Source organism: Cavia porcellus, unplaced genomic scaffold (genome assembly GCF_034190915.1).
Source record: "Cavia porcellus strain 051 isolate PalLab524CR breed Dunkin Hartley unplaced genomic scaffold, mCavPor4.1 scaffold_20, whole genome shotgun sequence".
Classification (NCBI taxonomy): domain Eukaryota; kingdom Metazoa; phylum Chordata; class Mammalia; order Rodentia; family Caviidae; genus Cavia; species Cavia porcellus.
This window is the reverse complement of record NW_026947503.1, coordinates 58464042-58479006: the sequence shown is the minus strand read 5'-3', so window position 1 is coordinate 58479006 and position 14965 is coordinate 58464042. Positions and strand designations below refer to the sequence as shown.

Sequence of the window (14965 nt, the reverse complement as noted above, 5' to 3'; positions counted from 1 at the left end):
ATGGTCTCAAAGCACCAGTCAAAAGAAACAGACTAGCAGAATGGATCAAGAAACAAAATCCAACCATATGCTGTTTACAGGAAACCCATCTAACCCAGAAGGATACTCACAGACTGAAAGTCAAAGGATGGAAAACAATTCTTCATGCAGCAGGAATCCAAAAAAAGGCAGGAGTAGCCATTCTATTTGCACACAACGTGAACTTTAAACCAACAATGATCATAAAGGACAAAGAAGGTCACTACATACTCCTAAGGAGAAAACTCCAAGAGGAAGAGATAACTATCTTAAATATATACGCACCAAACTCCAGAGCACCCAGTTATATAAAACAACTATTAACAGAAATGAAAACTCAAATTATCAGTAACACAGTTGTAACAGGAGACCTTAATACGCCATTGACACCAAGGGACAGATCAACCAGACAGAAAATGAGTAAAGCAATAACAGAACTGAATCACACCTGCGAACAAATGGGTTTGATAGACATATACAGAATGTTCCACCCAACAACATCAGAATACACATTCTTCTCTGCAGTACATGGATCATTCTCTAAAATAGAACATATATTAGCTCACAGAACATATTTAAACAAATGCAAAAGAGTTGAAATCATCCCTTGCATGTTATCGGATCATAGCGCTCTGAAATTAGAAATTAATGATAAAAGATACTGCAAAAATCCCGCAAACACATGGAAACTGAATGACACACTCTTGAGTAATCAGTGGGTCACAGAAGAAATTAAAGAAGAAATTAAACAATACCTAAAAGAAAATGAAAATGCAGATACAACTTACCGGAATCTGTGGGATGCAATGAAAGCCGTCCTGAGAGGAAAATTTATTGCACTGAGTTCCCACATCAGGAAAACAGAATGAATACAAATAAATAACTTGATGCTACACCTCAAACAGCTAGAAAAAGAAGAGCAAGTCAAGCGCAAAGCCAAAAGAAGAGAGGAAATTATAAAAATCAGAGCAGAAATCAATGCGATAGAGACTAAGAATACAATCCAAAGAGTCAACGAATCAAAGAGTTGTACTTTGAAAGAATAAATAAAATCGATAAGCCCCTAGCCAACCTTATTAAAAAAGGGAAGAAAAAGCTCAAATTCATGCAATAAGAAATGAAAAAGGTAAAATCACTACAGACCCAATAGAAATACAGAAGATCATCAACACCTATTTCGAAAACCTCTACTCTCAAAAGTTTGATAACACAGACGAAATAGACAGATTCTTAGAAGCATATGAAGTACCAAAGCTAGATCAAGAGGATGTAAAACTGTTGAATAACCCAATCTCTGTTAATGAAATTGAAAATGTAATTAAGTCCTTACCCACCAAGAAGAGCCCAGGCCCAGGTGGATTCACTGCAGAATTCTACAAGAAATACAAGAAGACCTAATGCCGACACTCCTCAAACTATTCAATGAAATTGAAAGGGAAGCAATCCTTCCTAAGTCATTCCTGGAAGCAAATATTACTCTAGTACCAAAACCTGAGAAAGACCCAACTAAAAAAGAGAACTATAGACCGATCTCCCTAATGAACACAGATGAAAAAATCGTCAATAAAATATTGGCAAATAGGATGCAGCAAATCATCAAGAAGATTATACACCATGACCAAGTGGGATTCATCCCAGGAATGCAAGGATGGTTCAACATACGCAAATCAATAAATGTAATCCACCATTTCAATAAAGCCAAAAATAAGAATCACATGATCATTTCTATAGATGCAGAAAAAGCCTTCGATGAGGTCCAACATTTATTCATGATAAGAACTTTACAGAAAATTGGAATAGATGGTCTTTACCTCAATACAATAAAGGCCATTTATGACAAACCAACAGCCAGCATCATACTAAATGGCCAAAAATTGAAAGCCTTTACTTTAAAATCAGGCACAAGACAAGGATGTCCTTTATCACCACTCCTATTTAATATAGTACTGGAAGTACTAGCCAGAGCAATTAGGCAAGAGAGAGAAATAAAAGGGGTAAAGATAGGAAAAGAAGAAGTTAAATTATCATTGTTTGCAGATGATATGATACTCTACATAAAAGACCCCCTAAAGACTCTTAGATACAATAAATAATTTCAGTAATGTGGCTGGACACAAAATCAATACTCAGAAATCAATAGCATTCCTATACACGAACAACAAAATCACAGAGAGGGAAATAAGAGAAACTGGACTATTCACATTAGCAAGCAAAAAAATGAAATATTTAGGAATTACTCTTACGAAAGAAGTGAAAGACTTATACAGTGAAAATTATAATACACTGAAAAAGGAAATTGAGGATGATCTCAGAAAATGGAAAGACATCCCTTGCTCATGGATAGGAAGAACAAACATTGTGAAGATGGCCATTCTCCCAAAACTGTTATACAGATTCAATGCAATCCCAATAGAAATACCATCAACATACCTTATAGATCTAGAGAAATCACTTCTAAATTTCATCTGGAACCAGAAGAGACCTAGAATCGCAAAGGCAATTCTAAGCAGCAAAGACAAAGCAGGAGGCATCACAATCCCTGACTTGAAGTTATGCTACAAAGCAACAGTAGTAAAATCAACATGGTATTGGAATCAGAGCCGAAGATCAGTGGAATAGATTAGAAGATACACCCACAACTACAAACACACTCAACCACCTTATCTTTGATAAAGGAGCCAAGCAGGTTCATTGGAAGAACGACAGTCTCTTTAATAAATGGTGCTGGAAAAACTGGCTCTCCATTTGCCGAAAACTAAAGCTAGACCCATGTCTATCACCATGTACTAAATTAAAATCTAAATGGGTCAAAGATCTGAATATTAAAACAGAAACACTAAATCTATTGGAAGACAAATTGGGTAGAAACCTTGGAGACATAGGGGTAGGTAGAGAATTCATGAACAGGACTCAAACCGCACAGGAAATACTTCCCAGAATCAATAACTGGGACCACTTTTTATTAAAAAGTTTCTGCATGTCAAAAGAAATCTCCAGCATAGTGAAAAGAAAACCCACAAACTGGGAAAAGATTTTAGTGAACTCTCTCTCAGACAAGGGACTCTTGTCTAAAACATATAAAAAATTAAAAGAACTCAGACCTCCAAAATTCAAAGATCCAATCCAAAATGGGCATCTGAGATGAATACGCAATTCTCAGATGAAGAAATGCAAATGGCAAATAAATACATGAAAAAATGTTCATCATCATTGGTCATTAGAGAAATGCAAATTAAAACCACACTGAGATACCATCTCACTCCTGAAAGAATGGCCAGGATCAAGAAAACCAACAACAACAAATGCTGGAGAGGCTGTGGGGAAAAAGGAACTCTCCTGCAATGTTGATGGGAGTATAGACTGGTACAGCGTTTGTGGAGATCTGTCTGGAGATTTCTCAAAAAGTTGGGATTGGAAATCCCATTTATTCCAGCTATTCCACTTCTAGGCATATTCCCAGAAGAACTGAAAGCATCATACCACAGTGATACATGTGCACCTATGTTTATAGCAGCACAATTTGTAATCGCCAGATCTTGGAAACAACCCAAGTGTCCATCAACTGAGGAATGGATAAAAAAGTGGTGGTATTTCTATACAATGGAGTATTATTCAGCTATAAAGAAGGATCACATTGAGATATTTATCAATAAATGGGCGCAGCTTGAGACCATACTCATAAGTGAAATAAATCAATCTCGCATGTGTGAATACCGAATAGTTTCCCTAATGTAAGTAATGATTCAAATATATAAAAATATGTGGTAATCATGATTCCCCATTATGTGGCCTTGAAGCCTTATAAAGTTTTCACTTATTAATTGGAAAGGCTTTATTCTGGGCTTCTTGATATGGAAATATTTGAAGCTATAGTATATGAAGTTTTATCCAAATATTTCAAGGAAAAAGACAGACACTATGGTAACTACTATTAAGTCGGGTTATTTGGTGGTGAAGCACTAGGTTGCTGAAACAGTCATGCTTTGACCTGTATTGTTATATTGTTATGTCCTGTTTTATCTCAATCTCTCCCTTATTCTTTAAAAAAATTATTTAGTTATTTCTTATATTTGTTTTAATTAAGGGGAAAAATTAAAAAAATTAGGATATATAATAGTAACTCTTTTTGATTTCCTATTAACTTGTTTTGAAGTCCTGTAATACTTCCACGATCTTGTTTTGACTGATTAGACTCTGTTCCATTCTGTATGATAGTATCAAGTTTGAGGGTATAGGCAACTACTTTGAAGGCAATAAGATTCACTAAGATGCCCATTTTGGTTTGACTATTGTCTCCTTTGGAAGTCCTGTAATGTATACAATGCCTAAGTTTTATTGGCCTTGTCCTCTACTGTTTTGTCCAACTTTATAATATCTAATGAGATAGACAATTCTTTTTAAGGAAACAAGAGACAACGTTGATAACCATTGTTGATAACCTTGTACTCTGTTCTACATCATGTGCTATGTCTATCCTTGGTTTTGACTGACAGCTTTGTTTTGCCATATTTGACTTTATTCTCTCTCCCCCCAAAAAGTAATAAGAACTAAGGAGTAATAAAATCCAAAATGTGTAAATTTTGTTGTAAAAAAGAGAGGGGAAAAAAAAAGAGCTCTAATGGATATAACAGCAAGTGTGTTTAGGGGTGTTAAATAGCTGACTATATTAATGTTTTTGGATCATTGAACACAGCTGTTTGCAGTCTCTCTGTTTGAATGTCCACTTTGTATTCTTTGATACTATGATTTGAGCATCTATTTCTAAGAGGATAATATGTAATCTATTAACAGGTGATTTCTTAGTGTTTTGGTTTTTTTTTTTTTGTTTTGTAGTTCTGTATTACGTGTAACCTTATACCGCTTTGTTCTCTTTTGTGTTTTTCTCTTTTTCCTCTTAAATAAAATTTAAAAAAAAAGATTAATGGAATTGACTTCAAAGTTATTTAGAGCAAATTAGAATGTAGCAAATTCAGAATAGACAGGCTGTTGCAGTATTGTCCAAAAGACTGTCCCATGTGGGAGAGTTTTAAAACTTGAACTGTTGAGAGCTAAATATGCAGATCATCTTATTTTTACTAATCAAAAACATTTTGACACATATTTGAAACTAGATGTTTTCTCTAATGTTATGTTAGTTTTGTTTTTTCTCTGATCGTATGTATTTTGTTGGACAGCTCCTAAGAGCTTATGGTATATTAGAAATAAATAATTCATCTTTGATGTTACAATTTTTTGTTGCCCAGAAAGTGCTTGAATTTTATTTTATTTTATTTATTGTTATTTTCGACAACAGGAATGGAAGTTAGGACCTTGTGCTTTCTAGGCAGGCGCTTATGCCGCTGAGCTAAATTCCCAGCCCCCAAGAGCTTGGATTTTAAAGTAGCATCTTAGACATCTATGAACAACATTATTGTTTCATTTCATTTCATTCATTGATTTATTGAGACAGGGTTTCGCTGTGTAGTTCAGGTTGGCTTGAACTTGTGGTGATCCCAAATTCTGGGATTATAGACATGTACCACCACACCTGGTTTATGATCATTTTATTACAGTGACATTTTTATGAATGGTGTAATCTGAGTTATTTTGTGGTGGTCATTTTTAAGTTGCGTCTTTCTTGACTGTGAATTTTAGAACTCAGTTGTTTGCTGCAAGGTTATTCTGATAATGCAAGAAAGGCAATGTATTTTTAGCATTTTGTAAATGGAAGGCAACTTTATTTTGTTATTCTTTTAATTTGATTTTGTGGAATGGAGTTGCTGTCCTGGTTATCTTAATTTTTTTAAAATTTGGCTTAAGTCCAGAAACTATAATAGCAACAATTACTGAAATACTGAAGCTCTTCTAATGATAGCCACAGAGGCAAGAGGCTGAAAATCATTTATTTTTGCCTAATTTTTAAAAACGCATGCTTTTTTGCCCAGAACGCAATCACCGAACTGGGCAGCACAGGGATCCCTGACAAAAACTTTGGGTGACATTCAGGTCTCTGGGGAATAGCCTTTGCCTGCATGCTGGGAGCTAAGTTGGCACTGTTTTTTAAGGGCGAATTTTCTTTTTTTTCCTACTTACTTGAATTAAAACAAATAGGAAATGCTGTATACTTGTAAATTTGGAGTTGGGTGAGGCCCACTTTTTGTAAATAATGTATCTTTGGTTTTGCAAACTGTGTTAACTGGGAAAGGGAGATTGGAGACTTTCATCACACTCCTCAATTGTGTGTTCATTCCATGTTTCTTCTTTCAAAAATAATTGTAGCCAGGTATGGTGGTGCACGCCTGTAATCAGCACTCGGGAGGCTGAGGCAGGAGGATTGCTGTGAATTGGATGCTAGACTAGATTACATGGACCCTGACTCAAAAAACTTAAAAGAAGTGATGACAAGATGTAGTTCCTGTCGGTATCCAGTCAGGAATAGTTTATTGATGTTCTCCTTTTTAATGGAAAGGTAACCATACAATACATTTCAGAATTTTAATAGGAAGAAAATCTAGGTTGGAAGTGAGGAATGTCCTAAGATTCTGACATACTGAAATGTGTAGCTATGTAGGTAGATTTTACACATGAGCTTATTTTTCTGGGTTGTTTATAGACAATGCTGCTTAGAAACCTAAGCATTGAAGCTTAAATTTTGCATGTAGTTACTTGTCAGTTTCTTCATTTTCAAGATGATAGGTAACAAAAACTCTGTATTTGGTGGGCATTGTTAATTAGGTAGAAGTTTCCCCCAGTTTCCTACTTTTACGAATGATTGTCCACTGTTGTGGATTCCTGCATACATAATTTGACCTTTTTAATACTTGAGAAAATAGGTGAACATCAAAACTTGAATTCAGTATCTGTTTTGAATGATCTTTTATCTGTGTCAAATGTGTTGAATTGCAGCAATATGCACTTGTATTTCCTTTGCAAAGTAGTTTACAGGATCCTGGGTACCATACAGACTTTCAGACTCCTGTAAAATGTAGGATGTGCAGAGGGGCCAGGACTCACTGCTCAGGAAGAAATCCCACTCACTAGTGGGGCGCAGCAGTGACACAAAGACAGCACATTATAGCAACACCCTGCCCTGCCCTGCCCCTGCCCTGCCCCTGCCCTGGTGATGAGACTTCTTTTGGCAGGTTGAACTATGAACTATATATATGTTACCTTCGTGCTGCAGTTCAGGCATGTTTCTTTCATTCTTTTTTTTTTTTTTTTTGTCTTTTTAAGACAAAGTCTAGTTATGCAGCTCAGGGTGGCCATGCACTCACTTTGTGGCCTATGCTGGTCTCAAATTTGCAGTGATGCTCCTGTCTCAGCATCTTCAGTGCTGGGATTACAGACGTGTGCCACCATGCCTGGCTTTTTTTTTTTTTTTTTCCCTCTTTAAAATGTAGTTTCTAACTTAGATTTTTAAAACAATTGAAGCAGTTAGATCTTTCCTGCCTTCTCATTTCTTTAGAAATATGCCTAACCCAGAAGGTAGGGAAAACCCTATTTGATTCCTCTGAAAAGTCTGGAATTTTAGCTGTGTGGAATTTGATCGCTTGTGCTTCATTTTTAAAAAGGTATTTCTTTTCTCAGATACATAGAAAAATGTGTCTTTGTCACTTAACAATAACATTACCATATTGATAGTTTCCTCCTTAAAACTAATTAGAGACACTGTTAGTTATTGTTTATTTTAAACCACTCATCTAATGTTTGTGTAATTTTTAAGTCATTAATAAGTATTTATAAAATTTTGCAAATGTCAGAAAATGTTTCTAATTTACTTGACAGTTTCCTAGCATTGGCATAGTATTGTGGCTGATAATTTGGGAGTCATGAAGGATTGTTGGTGACTCTTGGCCCAGTGCTGAGTGTGATGTTGATGAGGGTTTATCCTTTATCTTTGGAGGGAGGCACGTTGGATGCAGTTTTCTCACATTTACTTGGTTCTTGGTGCGTTATTATGGCTTCTCTTTGTTGAGTATCTGCGAATTCAGATTTAAATGCTAACCTTTAGGATAAAGACGGAGACAGGGCGGTTCACCATGCAGCCTTTGGAGATGAAGGTGCTGTCATCGAGGTGCTGCACCTGGGTAGTGCCGATCTGAATGCGCGCAACAAGCGCCGCCAGACACCGCTGCACATCGCTGTCAACAAAGGTCACTTGCAGGTTGTGAAGACACTGCTGGACTTCGGCTGTCACCCCAGTCTCCAGGTAGGACTGTGAAAGCTGTGCATTGTGCAGGCGTTGCTAGGACCCTGTGGAAGGGAAGCACTCAAGTCAGTCCTGAGGTCACCGGCCTTTGGTTACTTTTGGTATGATGAGTCATGATACAAGGTATTAAAAGTACAGGGCATTACAAAGTTGGCAGCTATGCTTTCTTGGAAAAATTTTTAAAATAAAGTGTCAGTAGGTGGAGGCGTGAAGTGAGAACTTGTAAAAAACATCAGCCTATCCATTTATTTAATTTTGTGGGTCATAACAATGCTCAGAGAACAAGCTATATTACAGATACTTCTTTTTGAGAGAGAGAACAGAGAGACAGTGTCTTGCTTTGTAGTTCAGGCTGGGCTCAAATGCAGTGTGTAGCCCAGGTTGGCCTCAGATTCACAGTGATCCTCCTGTTTCAGCCTCCCAAGTGGTAGGATTATAGGCATGTGCCACTATACCTGACTGATCCATATTGCATATGATCTACTTCATGACTATCCACAGCATTTCCATGGTTGCTTATTTTGTCTTAGGGTCTTGGTCTAGATATTTGTGTAGTTCTTGGAGATTTTCTCTTTTGGAATATATGTCATTTTTAGGGTTGATATTCGAGATGACCTAAATTTTTGATGCAAGGAATCTAATTTTGAAGCAAAAGAAAATCACCTAAGAAATGATTCTTCCTGGTCACAATGTAGCAACTAGTGAATTAAACTACATGTGTAAAGGAAATGTAGTTTTTGTCTGTAATCTCTTTGGTTACATTAAAATTTGGTATGAAAGCCTGATAGTTTCATAGCAGAATAGCACAATAATCGCCAACTCTTGGTTTGTTTTTTGCCTGTTTTCTGTTATGATCTTAACAGAACAGCCTCTTATTTTAAAGTGAAAATGGTACTTGAAATACTATTTTAACATGTAAAAAATACCTTATTTAAATTGGACCCTTAACTCTGAAAGAGATCATTAAGATTAATCTGCTCGTAGTTTAGATAATTCACAGCAGCCACAGAATTCACAGATTCAAGAGAAGTAATAAAGAAGAACAGGGATAGTGGAGGAAAGATTTTAGAACTGAAGGAATAGGAGACTTTGTTTACCTAGGTGGTTACTAAAAAAATAGTCTTCCTACAGTGCAGCCGTTTTGAAGCCATTTCTTTTGAGGACATTGCTCGTCAGTGGGTGACAGAATTAAAGAGTGAAGGGGGTGCAGTCTTCTGAGGGGGAGGGGTTTTTTCTGTTGGCTTTTCTGTGCGTGCTGAGGGGCTGGCTTACATGTTGGGAGTGTAGGTTGGGGCTGAGGTGGAGGAAGGCCATTGACAGCAGTGTCCCGGGGGCTTGGAGCAGGCCTTGTGAGCACCTGTGATGACAGACAGGCCGCGCCTTCTCAGGAGGGTGCAGGTGGACGCTCGGGTTGACGTTGACTGGGGATTCCTTATGTCGGTGGACACATATATTGCCTGTGATGGGCAGTCTCATTCTGGCCCTTGCCAGACAATATTGTCAATGTTCCTGTCCCTTCAGTCTCAGCGGTGCAGCTCTGTCAAGGTCCAGTGAAGCGGCTGTAGATGCTGCATCTATGAGTGCGCATGACTGTTCTGCTAGAACTTCATTTACAAAAGCAGGCGGCACTTGGGACTTGGCGACTGTGGTCTGTGTCACAGGATAGGCTGCATGTGACTTTTCTGAGAATTTGTGAAAGTATTAAGTAAGGATTGCTCATTGGTGCAGATGGCTGAGTAGGAGCTTATTGCTAAATCAGTTGATTACTGTAAAAAGTAGCTTGCAAAAAGGTAGGCTAAAACGCCTCAATTTTCATTTTTTTCTGCTTTGAACTAAGCGACTTTGCTGCGCTTTGAAAACTCTTATGGTAATGATTTTTACCTGTGACTACATAATGTGTGCCTCTGGGGAGCCTTGAAAGACTACAGCTGGTTCGTTCCTGCCCCAACAGATTCAGTTGGTTTGGAGAACATTCCTGGCTTCAGCGTTGTTTGGTTTTGGGAGAATGGTGCTCACTGAAGGCAGGGAGGACGGAGCTGTATCCCAACCACTTTTTGCTTTATTTGACCAGGGTCTTGCTGAGTGGCCTGTGTGGGCCTCTAACTCTCAGTCCCGCCTCTGCCTCTGGAGTAGCTCGTATTGGCCTTCCCCTACCATGCCTGGTGGTGCTCAGATTTTTAAGAGCTCTGTAGCACATTCCAATGTGTAGTTAGGGTTGAAAACCACTTGACTTTTAATTCATTGTTTGGGGACCCATCAGTGTGTAGTCTTGAGGAGAATTTTGGGATACAGCAGTTAAAGAAATGGTTTTATTTTAGTGTAGCTAACAATTTTTTTTTTTTTTTGTCTTTTTCATTTTTATCGGTACCAGGGATCGAACTCACGACTGCCTGCTTGCAAGGCAGGTGCTTATGGCTGCTGAGCTAAATCCCCAGCCCCAGTGCAGCTAACATTTTTTGCCTACATTTTTGTATTTCATGACAGAGCACAGTCACTTATTGATCATACTCTGTTGAATAGGGCCTATATTTAAAGTTTAGTAGTTCTTATGACTAGTTGTGATGATTGAATTGAAGGAGAACTAACAAGAATCTTTTAAAACTTAACAAAAGGATTCCGAAGGTGACACTCCTCTTCATGATGCCATCAGCAAGAAACGCGATGACATCCTGGCTGTCCTCCTGGAAGCAGGAGCGGACGTCACCATCACAAACAACAATGGTTTCAATGCTCTGCACCATGCAGCGCTACGGGGAAATCCCAGGTAAGATGCAACAGTCACTTGCCCAAGGGTCTGGGAGAAATGCTGCCTCCTGCTGCTCCTTTTCCAGCTACTGAGAAGGAAATAATATCTACTGATTTTAGTGTCCTAAGTAACTTTAAAAGTCTGACATTATTCAGTAGATTTATAAGCATTATGAAGTGATTGTTTATATATTAAATGTTAGGACTGTACTGGCTGTTTCTAAAAGATTTAAACTGCGCTCCCTTTTGAGATTTTTGTTTCTTCAAAATCAGTCTCAGGTTATATTCTAACTCATGTTATCCATTTGCATAATAATTAAATAATCCCTTGGCTAAATAAACAAAAGTTCCCTCATCCCCTTATTAATAATATAATTAATTATGTAAACTTCAGTTTGTGGTGTGCCCAGTTGCTATCACAGTACAGGTGTTGCGCTGGGAAAGGGCTTGCTGGTTGGTGTTTCAGAAAGTGCCATGGAGAGTCCCAGTGCTCAGAGAGCGCCTCGAGGCGTCAGGGGAGGAAGCGCTGATGTTCCTGTAGGTTCCGGAGTTTCATGAACTCAGTTTTTGGAACAGCATGTTTTAAGGTGCACTCAGGGAATTCTGCTTTAGTTGTCTGGTGTCTAGTTGAATCAAGTACATTTGTCTTTTTAAAAAAAATCAATTTTGTTGATATACTTTTGATACACATAATGATCACATTCATTATGGGAGTTTGTACTTGGATGTAGCATATCTCTTTTTTTTTTCTAGTCTTTTTTTTCTCTCTTAAGTTCTCTCAAGTTCAGACTGGCCTTGACATCACTTTGTAACTCAAGCTGGTTTCAAACTTACAAAAGTCCCTCTGCCTCAGCCTCCTGAGTGCTGGAATTACAGGCTTGTGTCACCATGCCTGGGGACAGAATATGTCTTAGTCTCTCCCCCCACATTCTCCTCCCCTTCCCTTTTAATAACCACTCTTCCTCTCCACATTTACAAAAGCTTTGTATCCATTTTTTCCCTCTTATTCCCCCCACCCCCATTCTCCTTCCATTTGAATATTTTCTTCCTAATTTCCAATGTCTGTCTCTGTGTTGGTCCTTATTTAAGCTTTTGGTTTTTCACTCAGGAGAAACAATGGGATATTTAAATGTGTCTAATTAAATGTCTATATCTTGACTGAGGAAAATGTTCACGCTGATGTTCAGTTTGAATTTTATGTATCCTGAATATTTAATCTTTGCTTCGTTTTTGTTTGTGTAAGTATGTATTTATAGGTGCTTAGGACCACCACTAGAGGGTGATCACAGAAAATAAAAGAAAGTGCTCTTGCGTGTTGGTACCTGTGACAGTGGCTATACAGTATGTGTGATGTGATGAATGACTGTTTCATGCCTTATATCTTTTAAAATTATGAATATTTGAACAGTTCATACATTAGTACTGTGAAGGACACAACAGTATTATGTATCCTGAACCTTATCAACACCTTATTTCAGTGTACTTGGTGAATGCCAGGCCTCTGCTGAGTGCTTTTCCCACATTATGTCACTTAGTCCTTTGAATGCTATTCCCTTCCCCTGTCCCTGCTGGAGATCCATGGGGGCCTAAGTGGGGGCTCTGCTGCTCCTGAGCTTCACCAGCAGCCCTTCCAGCAGCTTTGGGGCAGGGGTTAATATACTTGTCTTACAGATGAAGAGGATGAGGCTTATCAAGATGGATTTACTTAGTCCCATTGTGTAGCTGATAAGAGAAGCAGCTGAAACTTGAGCAAGTTCTTTGTGCCTTGGGAATCAGAACTCTTACACCCTTCATGGTTCTGCTTGTGCTTTGTGGTCTGTAAGTGAGGTGAGACACCCGAACAGTGAGCAGTTAACTTAGAGCAGTGAAGTGCTGCATCTTTCCTCTTGGTGTGTCACTGCCTGTGGTTGTCTTTGCTCTTTAATTTCAACTGCAATTCCTTTTAAAATTCAGTGTATTCTGCTGGTCTTTCCAGTCTGTCCATTCTTTGTATTCCTATTATTGCTAACATAGTTAAGTTCTCACTATCTTTACCTTAACTATTACAGTATCTTTTTTTATTATTCTTCCTGATTTAACCATTGTGTAATTATCGTTGTATAATTTCCCTCTATTCCCAAGTTTTCAGTTGTTTATGTCTGTAGTAAAATGTACACATCTTGTCATTTGAATCTTTTTTTTTTTTTTTTTGGTACTGGGAATTGAACTCAGGTCCTTGCACTTGCCAGGCAGGTGCTGTGCTACTGAGCTACTTCCCAGCACTTGAACCAACTTTTAATATATCCTGGGCCTGTTAACTTCATCTCCCATTAATTATACTTCCCCTGCCCACCTCACCCTTCAGTGACTTTATTACATTACTGTCCTTTCCTAAAATACGATGCCTGCTTTCTTCTCCCTTTTTCCAGACTCTGGCTTACTATGTGCATTCTTTCTTTCCATTAAGATTGTGGGTGTTCATATTTATCTGTGTATCCCCCTTAGTGAGTGCTCTGAATATAGGAAACAATTTGACAGTAAGAACAATGAAACTTCACATATGTTACATAACTAATTATGGAATTAATTCTTTTGGGAAACTTAGGCATTCAAATAAGCAGTTTTATACTGTAGTTATACGTAGTATACGTGGCTACCTATTGGACTTCATTATAGTCCATTGTAATTGCCATTGATTGTGTTAGTAATTTTACCAGTTTTTGAGTTTTTTCAGAATGTATATTCTACAGTAAATTACTTGTAACATTGCAAATATAATCTGTTTATAATTTTACCCATTTATTATAGTTAAGAATGTGAGAAAAATTTCTAAAATCTGTGTGAGCACATGTGAGATTTAAGTACTATTCCCTGGCTTAGATTCTAGTTAACAATAACAGTTTTTCAGCAGTGGGTCAGTTAAACAGTAGTTAATAATGATTGATTTGCTTTCCTAAAAGAAAAAACTATATCTTGGTCTTTATAGTATGTCCAAACTGTCCTGTGTTTTTGAACAGCATACTTTGAAATCTAGATGTCAGAGGTTTGGATCGGTATAAATCCTAGATTACAAAGCTAATTTTAGTCTTTCTTCATCATTTGACAGTAACTGAGATGAAGACATTGAGAGAAAATGTAATAAAGCTATTTTCTTTTAGAATGTGAGCAATGTTATGAAACACTGTTCTTGGGTAAGAAAGTTTGTAGTAGTTTACAATAGGTACATATTTTAAGGTAGTGGCTTGTTTTTTAAAAATTTTAAACTAAGAATGTAGTTTATATATTCTGATACTTGATGTTTACTTTTACAGTTTTGGCAGTGCTGGGGATGGAACCCCGGGCCTAGGCAAACTCTGTATTGATAAACTACATGCCCAGCCTGGTGTTTGATATTTATGGAGATGTTGTATTCTAGTGTTTAGCCCTATTATCTTCTCTTATTCTATACTGGTAAAAATTGGGTTTAAATCAAGAGCAGAAATGATTTCTACTATTAAAGTGAGAAGTGAATGTCTAGGTTCCTGAGTCACAGCTGCTTGGGCACTGTGGGGAGCCAGCAGGCTGCCCTTGGAGCTGTCCTTGGGTTTGCAGTGCTCCCTGCAGGCTGGCTGCCCATTGTCAGTAGGGTTCTCAGCAGAGCTGGTCCTGATAAATATGATAGGGCTTTTGGCGATAAGGATAATAAAGTTACATTATATTTTATTATTTATAATTTTTCTTCACTATAAATTGAACGTTAAAAGGAACAGCAGGGCTGGGGATTCAGCTCAGTGGCATAAGTGCCTGCCTTGCAAGTATATGGTTGTGAGTTCGATCCCTGGTACCCCCTCCCCCCTTAAAAAAAGGAATAGCAAAATACGAGTTTCATTGTGTGCTGTGATGCTGTTTTCAAGTTAGTACTAAGATGACTTCTTGTTCACTCATTTATTTATTCCCATAAAGAAACATAATAAATCTTACAAAATCTGTGAGTAGCTCATTTTTTTCTGTAGAAACATTATGGCATCTTGATGTAATTCTCTTAGTTCTGGAATG

The 14965-nt window shown here is 37.7% G+C and overlaps 1 protein-coding gene and 1 long non-coding RNA gene across 4 annotated transcripts in view; one reads left to right on the top strand and one right to left on the bottom strand.

Moving 5' to 3' along the window:
• The window catches only part of Mib1 (MIB E3 ubiquitin protein ligase 1), a 125335-nt gene that overhangs the window by 67318 nt on the left and 43052 nt on the right, over nucleotides 1-14965 (top strand). For both annotated transcript variants that reach the window (XM_063231857.1, XM_063231856.1), the window contains exons 11-12: nucleotides 8009-8206; nucleotides 10819-10970. In XM_063231857.1, coding sequence (XP_063087927.1) covers nucleotides 8009-8206; nucleotides 10819-10970 — 350 coding nt within the window. The remainder of the gene's footprint in view (nucleotides 1-8008; nucleotides 8207-10818; nucleotides 10971-14965) is intronic.
• The window catches only part of LOC106028570 (uncharacterized), a 41320-nt gene that overhangs the window by 19472 nt on the left and 6883 nt on the right, over nucleotides 1-14965 (bottom strand). For both annotated transcript variants that reach the window (XR_010041490.1, XR_010041489.1), the window contains exon 3: nucleotides 8003-8250. This is a non-coding gene — a long non-coding RNA (uncharacterized LOC106028570). The remainder of the gene's footprint in view (nucleotides 1-8002; nucleotides 8251-14965) is intronic.